At 33.9% G+C, this 13,022-nt stretch overlaps 2 protein-coding genes across 2 annotated transcripts; one reads left to right on the top strand and one right to left on the bottom strand.

Annotated features, from left to right (window-relative positions):
- The first annotated feature begins 3,242 nt into the window (after positions 1–3,242).
- LOC106663026 (39S ribosomal protein L47, mitochondrial) lies at positions 3,243–4,406 on the top strand. The gene is made up of 5 exons (XM_014387521.2): positions 3,243–3,415; positions 3,472–3,627; positions 3,688–3,784; positions 3,838–4,115; positions 4,180–4,406. The coding sequence occupies exons 1-5, from the start codon at positions 3,339–3,341 to the stop codon at positions 4,319–4,321; spliced, it is 750 nt and encodes a 249-aa protein (XP_014243007.1). The 5' UTR covers positions 3,243–3,338; the 3' UTR covers positions 4,322–4,406.
- Positions 4,407–8,207: 3,801 nt separating this feature from the next.
- Positions 8,208–12,996, bottom strand: LOC106663023 (calreticulin). Its single transcript, XM_014387518.2, has 5 exons — positions 12,577–12,996; positions 12,408–12,512; positions 9,048–9,400; positions 8,328–8,972; positions 8,208–8,262 (listed from the first exon to the last, which is right to left on the bottom strand). Exons 1-5 carry the CDS (start codon positions 12,650–12,652, stop codon positions 8,245–8,247), a joined length of 1,197 nt encoding a protein of 398 aa, XP_014243004.1. The 5' UTR covers positions 12,653–12,996; the 3' UTR covers positions 8,208–8,244.
- Between the last annotated feature and the right edge of the window lie 26 nt (positions 12,997–13,022).

The raw sequence follows: 13,022 nt of genomic DNA on the forward strand, positions 1-13,022 counted from the left end.
GAGTCCGGGCTGACCTTTTTCTCTTAATCCCACTTCTTTCGCACGAACCCCGTTCCCACTTCCAACAACGAGAAACGGATTTTTGGAAAGGCCGTGTCTAAATTTTGTCGGTTCACAAGGGAAAAGAGGACGACTTTTCTTTTGATTTGGGTCTTTCTTTAGGCCTCTGTATAGTGTGAAAGATCGTTTATCATCCGAGGTCGAAAGATAGAAAAAAAATGTACGTGACGGTCGAGGAACGGTCCTTGTCAAGGGGGCGAACCGCTACTTTTCCGATGTGGAAACCAGTTCTGCGGCTTCCTCTCACTTTCGTTCGGGTCCAGCCTGGAGGTCTCCAGATTATAAAAGCCAATATCTCAAGGTACTGGAATGATCCGGATCTCACGGCCTAACATTTTTTTAAAGCATTTTCTAGTGTTCTGGCTTTTCTGTCGGCCAAGGGCTTCTCGAGGGGCACTTGTCGAATTTCCCGGATCGATGAGGCATGAGTCAGCCGAGGGAGGGTGTGTCCCACCCTAGCCCGGGAGGGGTCGAAAAGAGATCGATAAAACCGCAGGGGTTGGAATAGGACGAGAAAACGGAGCCCCGGGTCTTATTTTCCTTGACCTTTTCTCTCAAGGACTCGAAAACCAGGATGACACGGCATCCCTCGGTTTTCAACTTTTTCCCGCGACCAGAGAGAAAAAAACTCAAAAAAGAGGATTTTCCTTTTTTTTTAAATAATAAGATGATAAAATATCCACTCGGGCTTTTCGCACGGCCGTATGAGACAAAAGGTGGCCCTATTCTATGCCACGCAAGAGCACTCAGCGTGGGACTTCCTGCTCGGCCGCGTTCCCCTTTCGTTTAACCCGTTTTCATCCGACTTCCCATAAAATTCGACGGCCCCCCACCAATTTTCGATTCTACAAACATCGATGGTTACATATCGATTAATACACAGAGAAACATTTTTTGTATCGATAGTATAAGATCGATTAGCAAAATATTATCAATATTTGGAAAATATCCATAAATATATAATATATATAATGGTAGTACATATCGATAACTTTTAAAGAGCGATAGTAAAAGATATTATCAATATTCGATTATCGATAATAAAAATAATCGATATTTAGAAATAGTATCCATAGGAATTAAGGATTTGTACCGATACATAATAACATGTAATATCGTTCATTTTTCAAGATAAAATCTACTTATTACAACTATCGAATATATCGATAGTAAAAATGCTATCAATACTGAGTTATCTATAACTAAAATCATCGATATATCGAATAAATATCGATAGGTATTACGGGTTTGTACCTGTACAAAGTAACTTGTATCGATTTATAATAGCGATGTCGTACTTATCGATAATTTTTAAAGAAATAATAGTGTTAAATATGTTAAATCTTAATATTACAAGTACATCGATAGTAAAAGATATCGATATTCGATTATCGATAAATAAAGATCATCGATATTTAGAAATTAGTATTAATAGGTAATTTGTATCTATAAATTATATTGATAATTTTTAAGATAAAATAGAAAGATTTAAGGTAAAATGGAAGAAATATATCGATAGTAAAAAACATTATCTATACTAGATTATCGATAAATAAAAATCATCGATATGTATACGGGTTTGTATCGATACATATTAGGGATGTGGTAATATCGATAAAAGATTTTATGAACTTTTTATGCCTATATTAGGAAAATATCGATTGTAAAATACGCCACCTATCCTAAATTATCGATAATTGAAAAATCATCGATATTTAGAAATAAGTATCGATAGGAATTATGGATTTTAATAATACATGTGATAATATCGATGTTTTTAAAAAAGATTTATCATCGATTTGGATCATCGATAACTAAAAATTCATCGATATTTAGAAATTAGTATCGATAGCATTTACGGATTTGTATAGATCCATAGTAGCGGTGGTACATATCGATAATTTTTAAACATATAATCGATTTTTTATATCGTCCTTAAGTATCGATAGTAAATGACTATCAATTTTTCAACGTTAACAATACTGCGTTACATATAATACATAAAATAATTGATAATTATGTGTATGGGTAGGAGTTGCGGATTTGTACAGACTTTTGTACTAGCGATGATTCAACTAAAGAATCTATTTTTTCGTTGATCGATTTTGATATATTTTTAAATATAGTTCATGAACGAATTAGTTCAAAAGAACTATATCGACCGATATTTCTCTTTAATGAATGGCAGCTCATTTTCGGTTTCCTCAGAAGGTGTATGTTTGCAATTCTAAAAATTATAGATATGTAGTAAGAATCCCGAAAGAAAAAAAACTAAAATGACCAGTCATTCTTTCTAGTTATTTTTCGATTTATTAAAAAATCATGAACTACCTGGTTCAATATAAGGTACTCGTTATATTAAGCGAATATCGATAGTAAAATCTACCGACTCCACAACGTTTTCTAAATTAAATTCACTAGTTTTCGTGGTCCCCTCGACAAATTAATATCTTTCAATTAATTAAGGTTTTTATTTGATATAAAAAATGCCTTTGAAAAATGGCAAAAAGGAGGGAAAATTCAAAAGGTGCGGTTGAGGTGGAAAGTTAGTGACCGAGTGGATCGAAGTCACGATAGCTCAAGTGGTAGAGTAGCGGCGTATCTAGCCGAAGTTCGTGGGTTCGAATCCCGCTCGCGACACTGACTTTTTTATCACGACTAAAAACCTTAATTAATTGAAAGTTATCTACATAGGATTATCTATAGTATATAAAACAGTCGATAAATATAAATACGTAAAGATAAAGATTTTTAGAGATAGATAGTAGTGCTGTGGCCGCATATCAGCAATGGATTTTTATAATAGCATATACACTAAATATTGATAGTAAAAGACAATTGTTTAATCCACATTATCCATACTAGATTATCATATTTTAGGACTTACAAGTACTTTAAAAGATGTCAACGAAGCTCCTTGGGCTTATCAAGTAACTTTCATCACTTCCTTTAACATCGAGGGGTTGAAATCTTTCTTGATTACATTGTGTATGGTATTTGTTTTTTTGTTTTTTTCGCTCGCAGATTGATCCAGGTGAAATAAAAATGGACCCATATAAGCCGTACAATTAATAAGTAGTTGTTTTTTAGTAATGAAACGTTGAATTTAGGGATTTTAATAAAATCAAACAAGACTGCTTGTGACATCATATATCAGTGACATCATGTTAAGGTGATAACCGTTATCAAAGTGGAGGTTCGTTTTCGGCTATCCGTATCGCTGCGTCCCGTCCTGTTTAGAGTTAAAATACTTATTTTAGGACTTACGATTTTAAAAGATGTCAACGAAGCTCCTTGGGCTTGTCAAGTCCTTTTCCTCTTTGAAAATAATCCCGGGCGTACTTCAACACCACAGGTTTGATTGTTTGTATTTTTTTTTTATATGGATTTTATTGTTTATATGGTAAACAGTATGGCCCTGAGACGTGAATCGACCCAGGCTCAGACGGGCCTGATGGAGTTTTTTGACATTAAGGAGAACTGGTCAAAAAAGGCGGTCCACGTTGGCCGACCATGGTCGAAAGATGAGCTCCGCAGCAAAAGCAACCAGGACCTCCACAAACTTTGGTATGTTGATGGGTTTTGGATTTGAACTTTTTTTTGCTATTTAGTTTTCTTTTATTAAAGGTTTGTCTTGCTCAAGGAGCGAAACATGCTTCTTACAATGGAAGAAGAGTATAAGAGGAATGTCGAGTTGATACCAAGCCCGGATCGTATCGATAAGGTCTGATTTATTTTATTTTATTTTTTAATTTTGTTGATTTTTGTTTTTTTAAGGTGAAAGAGAGTATGGTGAATTTGGAGGATGTCGTGAGGGAGCGTAACCGGGCTTATTACATGCTCGAAACAGGTGAGACTGGAGAAAGGCCTGGCAAGGTCATGTCGAACCCGCTCGGAATGCATTTCTTTTTCAAAGCTGGCGAGCATGTGATACCAGAGGAAATGAACGCCCACTGGTACAAGACGAGACGGCTCTACACCAACCGGAAAGAGTGTATGAGATTCCTTTTGTTAATGGGAGAAAAGAAATACCTGGAGAAGAGGCGCGCCAGGAAGTGAGCCGTGATGTAATATTGTATATTCTGTCAGTATTCCTCACGGATTTTCTCGTTTTTCTAGCCGTGAGAGGAAGCATGTGATGCAAATACTGAAAAGGTACCCGGACGCGGACCTGGAGGCAATTAAGTTCGAGTACCCAAGCGTGGACATCGAGAAGGTCAAGTGTTGGAGGAAGGTAAAGGGCCACCATGTGCCTGATTGAACCCTCGTCTATCTGAAAGCGTAGCTATTTCTTGTATATTTATATTTAAAAAATAAACAAATAAAAAATTACCTTAAAGTGTAAATTATTACCGTTGGATCCTTTCTACACTAATTGATTTTTTTCCGCTCATTTTAAATATACCAACAAGAAGAAAAAGAAATCAAGATGCATTCAGCATATTTTGTTCAGGCATGCATTACCTGCAAATGTACAATTATTGTTGAATATGTTCAGTTGTGTCTATATACAACGATAAACTCAATGTGTCAATACAGATATATACATACAAACTGATGATTTCAATACATTGGATAAATAACTGGAAATAAATCTAGATTTACAAATTATTGATACAGATTACATATAAATAACTTCAATGTATCGATACCAATATACATGAACATACGGAAATTTCTGTGCATAGATATGTCAGCAGATATTTTGGTAATAATGTTGTATCGTTACTAATACACACTATATTGATAATTCCCATACATTGGTTGAATACCTGCAAATATATCTACAGTTACCATAATCGATATTGATAGACACATACAAATAACTTCAATATATTAATACAAATATACACAAACATATCAACCAACATTTGATGTATCGATTCGACAGCAGTTATATCGATACCAGCAGCCCATACATTTTTATGTATTGATAAGATAACCAGAGAAATATAGAGTTCCGATGTATACACATCCATATATCATTAATTTTGATACCAATATATATGTACATATCAATGATTTCAATGTATCGAATGAACAACTGCAAATATATTGATAGTTCTGATGTAGATTGATATGAGTAAATATCTGTATACCAATACAATATCATAAATAGTTATGTATCGATACAATTAAATATCTATGTACCGATAGAATATCATAAATAGGTATGTATCAATACAATTAAATATCTATGAACCGAAACAATACTGTAAATTTGTTATGTAATGATTCAAATAAATATCTGTTTACCGATACAATACAGTAAATGCCATATGTATTGATACAAATAAATATCTATATACCGATGCAATATCATAAATAGCTATGTATCAATACAATTAAATATCTATGTACCAATACAATACTGTAAATTTGTTATGTATTGATACAAATAAATATCTATTTACCAATACAATACTGTAAATATGTTATGCATTGATACAATTAAATATCTATGTACTGATACAATACTGTAAATATGTTATGTATTGACACAATGTACCAAACCATGAGCACTGCCCACTGAGAAGACACCTCAAGATCAAATATGTACCGATACAATATCATAAATAGTTATGTACCGATACAATACTGTAAATGTGTTATGTATTGATATGATTAAATATGTATGTACCAATACAAAATCGTAAATAGTTATATATCGATCCAATTAAACATCTATATATCGATACAATATCATAGTTATGTAACAATACAATTAAATATCTATGAACCGAAACAATACTGTAAATTTGTTATGTATTGATACCAGTAAATATCTATGTACCGATATAACATTGTAAATAGTTATGTATCGATACAATTAAATATTTATTTACCAATACAATACTGTAAATATGTTATGCATTGATACAATTAAATATCTATGTATTGGTACAATACTGTAAATGCTATGTATTGATACAAATACATATCTATGTACCAAACCATGAGCCACTGCCCACTGAGAAGACACCTCACAAGAACAAACATGACGGAATACCGAAGCTAATTATATTCATACCATCGTGTTACAAGACCTCATTTTTCCATCCTGATATCTCCTAGAATTGAGCTCCTATGAAAGATCTATTTCAGCCCTCCAAACCTGGTATATCCTCTAATTGGCCAATAGATAGAAAAAGTGAATTCCTACAGAACAAATATGATGGAATAACAAAGCTATTTCTTTATGCCATCCTGTTACAAGATCATATTTTCCTTTTTTTCCATCCTGACTCCTCCTGGAAATGAGCTCCTATGTAGAAGAATTTCTGCCCACCAATGATATCTCTTATCACACAAGTGCGCTCTTGTATCACGACGAAAAAAGGAGTTTGCAATAAGGCAAGAACTTTTTCATATGAGTTCACTTTTTCTATTTATTTACCTATGACAAGAATTCACAGGATTGAAAGGCGCTGAGGAACAATTGAGGGAGTGTTTTCTTTCTTATATTATAGGGATAAATTTGGATAAAATGAAAAGGCAGATGGCCTGGCCAAGAAGGTTCTAATGCTGTTTGTTGGGCCGAGCGAAAGAGAGTATTAATAACTGGGCAATTCGTTAGGGAGTGGAATTTATCCCCTGGACACAGGCAATCGAAAGAGTTCGTTAAGGTGATCAAACCACCAGAATCCAAATGGCTATTCTCTATCTCAAGGAAGGGAATTAGGAGGCTGATAAGTATTCTACCAGACCCCTTTTGCTGTTTTTGTGAAATAAAAGAAGAAACGGCACTACCTCACAGAGAGTGATAGGTATGCTAGGCCCAGATTTGAAATCTTTGAAGGAGCAAACATCACCAAATCACTCCGCGTGATAAAATGGTCCAAAATCTTGGGGTTTGTGAACAAGTCCAGGAGATTTATGCAGGACACATGAGCTGACCAAGTCCCGGATGTTTTAGGGATGGGGTACAAGTCTTTAACCCCCCAGGTCTTGGTTGCCCACCCTGAGTTATACACACACACAAGCAAATATCAATAAAAATTATACAGAAATATCAATAATTTAGATGTATCAAATCAAATATAAATACATGTGATATATCTGAATTGATAGAAATATACACATGAACAATAAAAATTGTAAACTTACCGATATTGTTTCGGTGCCAACAAAGACTTACATATTGATATAAATACGCTTTCATATCAATTATCTTTACATTATAATTTACCTACTGTTTGTTATATACATTTATTATTATATAATTTTTTTTGAGGGGTGTGTTGGCTTATAACAGTGGTCGGTCATCAACTTTCAGTGCTTTTGGAAAAATATATTGATGTGACACCGTTTCAGTCACAATACCCCCCACCACAATAATAAAAACCATTTACCTAATTAAAAGGAAATGAGAGGGAAGCAGGGCCAGTAATTTATCTCTTCCTTTTTAGAATAATAATAATAATACTGATAATAATAATAATTACATTTTTATTTCACAACAAATATTTTTGTAACTACTCACAAAACAGAAGACATCTAAAAAAAAGAACAAAAAGAAAAAGAAAAGAAAAAAGAATGTACAGTATATTTTTAAAGCGCTGAGCTTTAGTGCGATGCGTTTGAATCAGATATTTTATTTAAATATAATTTAACAGTTATTCTATCTTTTACGCATCGGGACTCGTAAAATTCCGAACTTTTACTTGTGTTTAAAAACAAAACAACTCTAGCACGTTTTTTCTAAATCATGGCGCTAATTTTACTCATTAATAATAATTAACAATAATAAAACAAAAATAGTGATTATTTAAATAATATTATAAGTGAAAATTATTTATTTTAAAATTAATATTTTATTTATTTATTTTTAGTTTTTATCAAACTGACGACAAAAAATTTCAACACGCAAAAAAAGAAAAGAAAATATTTAAAGAAAAACAAAAATTTTACTCAGTCTTCACATTTAAATTTTTTTTTAAGAATTCAAGAGTGGGATTTCACTTTTTTTGGTACAAAAATCACTTAAAGGACGACAAATTTTGAAAAAATTACTTTCTTATAAAAAACTTTCCGTGTGTGTATGTGTGTAATGGAAATTTGGAACATCGCACCTCAACGATTTTCACGACCCTTATTTTTCAGTTTTGACGGTTTTCACGGCAGTACACACCCCACTCCTTGTTATATTATAAATCTCCTTTTTTTTCTTTTAAATAAATCGGCCTACAGTTCATCGTGGTCCTGGGGAAAAAATGAAAGTTAATTTTCTGTTTGACTGAAAAAACATTAATTATGTTATGACTTACTTCTGTCTTGGGCGCGGAGTCTTCATCTTCGTCTTCATCCTCATCATCTTCATCTTCAGTTTTCTTCTTGTCTTTGCCAGCCTCCTCCATGTCCTTTTCTTTTGCTTCGTTCTCTTGTGCTGTTTTCATTTTCTCCTCGCCGGCCATCATTTCTTTGACGACTTCAGCCTCCTTCTTGGCGAGCTCAACGTCATCAGTGATGAGCAGGTTGCCGAAGACAGTGCCTGACTTGACTTGCCATAGGTCAAATCCGACAGAGCAGAGCTCTTTCCTGACATATAGTTCATTGTCTGGAGAGTACTCTGGGTTTTCGATCTCCGGGTGGATCCACGGCCCTTTGTAGTTGGGGTTGTCGATCTGTTTTGGCTTCCACTCACCCTTGAATTCAGGGTTGTCAATCTGCGGTGGCTCCCATTCGCCGTCCATCTCAGTGTCCCAGTCCTCAGGTTTGTTCGCCTCTGGGTCGGGTATCGTCGCCGGCTTGTCCCAATCCTCAGGCTTCGAATCAGTTGGGTCATCGATAGTCGGGTTGTCCTCCCAATCCTCAGGTTTCTTTGCCTCGGGGTCCTTTATCATCTTTGGCGGCAAGAAGTCGAAATCGTCTTCTAGATTTCCACTCTCGACTTTTTCATTGTCGATCAAGACCTAAATACAACACAAAAAAAATTAACATTTTCCCTTAATTGTCATAATCACTGAAAACTTTTCAGAATCACTCACTTCGTATGTGTTGTCAGGCTTAACGACGAGTGTGTAAAAATGACTGAAAACGTCGTCTTTACACCTGATGTCCTTGTTGACGAGGACGTTTCTACCCTTGTACGAGAAGATAACGTGTACCTTTTTTGTGGATCCGCATATGTCCGGACCGAACATCACCTCGTACGGCGACTCGCCATGAAGGTTCTTCTGGTCGAGCGAGCAGTCGAACAGCTTGACGTAACCGCCTCCACAATCAATGTTCTGCTCATGTTTCACTCTGAACTGGACGACGAGCGTCTTGCCCTTGTTCGTGAATGAAGGGAATTTCGTGGAAATAGCATAGAACCTGGCGTCCTGCGAAGTCTGCAGACCTGCCGATCAATTTACAATACTAATAAATAAAACATTGAAATAATGAAATAACTATTAATGTTTTTTTCAATACAAAGGTTATACAAACCCTTCCTAAATTTCACATTAGTCAAAATTAATATCGCAGATTCACAAAAATGAGATTACCTCTGATTAATTATTAAAATTTAAATTATATATTTCTTTAGCTGGCAAAATAAAAATAATTTTGAAAAGTACAATTTTTTTTATAAATTTTAGAAGAGAGGTGGAAATCCTTTTTTATTAAAAAAAAATGTTTAAATGAAAAGTGTTGATAAAAGATATTCAGATTCAGATAAGTGCATTAACAGTGTGAATGAATCTGTTACTGGTCGAATTACTTAAAGAGGATGGCCGTTGAAATCCACCATGGGTGATTATATCGCCTTTATTAAAAATTGTTTAAATTAAAGAAAATAAAAAGTTTATAACTTACTTTACATTTAATGTTCTGTAACAACCATGGAAGGTTATATGAACACTGTCTAAATTTCATGGAATTCAAAACTTATCGCAGATTTAAAAAAATGAGATTATATCTGAATAATTGATAAAATTTATATAATATTTTCTCAACATAACACGGGCACTCTCAACACGACACGCAAGAATGGCACAATTACACAGAAGACAAACACTTTGAGCCCAATAAAGATCGAAACGCTGGCACGATAAAGAAAATGTTTTTCTGAAACCTACATCACACCAGACCGCATCTCACAATTTCTGAATAATTATATTTTCTTTAAATGGCAAAATTACAAAATTTGATTAAAAAAATAAATAAAAGGAAAAATGGTTAAAAATAACATTCCTTAGACAATATAAAAAGAAATTAAGATTATATTATCAGCGATAGTGTAACTTTTTGGGTTAATCTCTAAAAGCGGGCAACTGTTGAATTCCATCCAAGGCGATTTCTACTTAGATGAACTAAACTCCTAAATAATTTTTAATATTAAAAAAAAAATAAAATAAATAAAAGGAAAAGAGGTTAAAATTAACATTTCTTGGACAAGATAAAAGGATATTAACATTATATTATCAGTACTGCTAGTATTAACAGAGAGAAACTCCTTGTGAGCAAATTTCTTAACGAGGGCAGCCATTGAATTCCGCCCAAAGCAATTTCTGCCTAGATGGACTAAAAACTCCTAAATAATTTTTATAAAAAAATAATAATAATAAAATAAAAGGAAAAAGTTTAAAATTAGCATTTCTTGGACAAGATAAAAGAATATTAACATTATAATATCGGTGAGAGTGAAACTTTTTTATTTTTAAAGGTAGCCAGTGAAATTCACTGAAGGTGATTTCCAATTAGGGGGGAGGGGAACTTTTGAATTTTGTTACAAGTTGTTTAAATTAAAGGGAGAAACTGGGTTAAAAATTAACATTTCTGAGATAAAAAGATATTAACATATATTATTTATCAGTACTGCCGGTATTAACAGAGAACTTTTTGCAAAAATTTCTCGCAGTGGGTGGTCAAAAATCAACTCGGGGCGACTTCCAACTAGACATACAAAAACTCTTATATCGCTTTTTATTATAGATTGTTTAATTTTGAAGGAAAAATGTTACATTTTTGCATTTGTACAGCAGATAAAAGAAGTTTTATCAAATCGGCTCTTTTTCCACACGACTGGACATATTTTGTATTTATCATCGTATAAACTATTGCCTTTAGGACTCAAATTTAATAGGTTGTAGAGATAGACAGATAGAGATAGAGAAAGTGAATGAGTGCAAGAGAGAGAGAAAGAGTGAGAGGGGGAGAGAGAGAGAGAGAAAAGGGGGAATACAAGATTAAGAACTGATCTTTAAGAAAATGTGGGTTTTTTTCGTCTTAGAAAATTTTTGTTCAATTACCTGATGGGTGAAGGGTGGGCGATGGTTTCTGTCTTTCGGGTATATCCAGTTTTTTTTTTTTTTTTCATAATTAAACAATCTTTTTCAAGTTTTAACTTATAAATTATGGGTAGGGTCTTTCTAATTTTTAAAATAGATATATAATAATCATTATTAAAAATGGTTTGAATTCAAAGAAAAAAAGTTACATTGCTGCATTTGTGTAACGGATAAAAGAAGTTTTATCAGATCAGCCTTTTTTCCACCTGACCCGATACATTTTGTATTTATTATTGTATATCGTAATAAACAAAATAAAAAATATAATATAATAATATGGGGGTGAAAATTTCGGTCAAATTTTACTTATAACCTCCCCACCACTGTTCGATTCAGTTTTCTTTTCAAAAACTAAACTCCTGAATTGAATTTTGTTGAATTGTTTAAATTAAAATGAAAAAAAAAAAGTTTAAAATCAACATTTCTGAATGAAATAAGTTTTTGATGTATTTTTAGAAGTACGAAATCATTTTGGGAGACTATCTAGCGGTGGGCGGCCACTGAAGACCGCCTGAAGTGATTAAGAATTGGAAAAATTAACTTCTGTATCCGTATCGCATGTTGGTAAAATGTTTAAATTAAAAGAAAAAAATTAATTTCTGAACAAGATAAAAATATATTTATATTAAATCCTTTAATGAAGTATTTCTTGCAGTGGACGGCCATTGAAGTCTGCACAAGGCGATTAACAATTGGAAAAATTAAACTCCAGTATTGAAATTTGTTAAATTGTTTAATTTAAACGAAAAAAATATCGAATTTTAAATTTGTGTAAGTTATAAAAGACGATTGCTATGTTTTAACAGTTTTTTCGCTATGCACAGAGATCCAGTTTACTGACGAGAGGGTGGCGAGGCCGAGCTTTCTGTCTTTGGGGTCCAAATTTAAATTATTTTTTTTCCTATTTAAACATTAAAGTTAAATTTTTCGTACAACCTCCCCACCTCTGTTCAAATCAAAAATTTGATTTTAACAAAGAGGAGTGTGAATTGAACAAATCGATCGTTTTTTGTTGATGAAATTGGTGATAAATTGATTTTTCTTTGGTTTTTAGTTAATTATTTATTGATTTACCTTTGTCCTTTTCAGCATCGTTGAAGAGTTTTCCAGCTGTCCATGTGAACTTGCCGAACTCCTTGCCCGAGTGTTCCGAGTAGACCCATCTCTCTTCCCAAGAAGCTGGAAAGTTCCAGGAAATATTTTTGATTACGTTTTTGAGGGTTTTTTTTAACGTTGTACTCACCGTCTGAGAATTTGTCCTGGAAGTAGAGTTCGGCAAAAGCGACCGAGAAAAGTGTGAGGAGGAGAAGAGCCCTCATCGTCTCGAGCTGGGTTTCGTCTGGTGGTCTGGCGGCGTTTGAAAATCTCCCGAGACGGGGGCCGGCGGACTCGTGGACGGGACAAATGGAACGATCCGATTGGCTAGGCCCCGCGTCCAATCAGGGCTCAACACGATTTTAAACACTTTCCAAAAGCCACGGCTCGACTCCGGCCGCCAATTGGGCCGGATCAGAACGAGACGGATATTACTTCAAAAACCTCGCAAATAAAGGGATACAATTCGATTTTTTTTAACTGTAAAAACACGGTGAAATACAAATGAAAACTTTCTCACTTTAGACCTGACCGGCTGGTTTTTAATGATCTACTTTTTGTTTTTGTTTTATTCCAACTACGATCTAGAAGGCC

Source organism: Cimex lectularius, unplaced genomic scaffold (assembly GCF_000648675.2).
Source record: "Cimex lectularius strain Harlan isolate CLEC.00 unplaced genomic scaffold, Clec_2.1 scaffold14, whole genome shotgun sequence".
NCBI lineage: Eukaryota > Metazoa > Arthropoda > Insecta > Hemiptera > Cimicidae > Cimex > Cimex lectularius.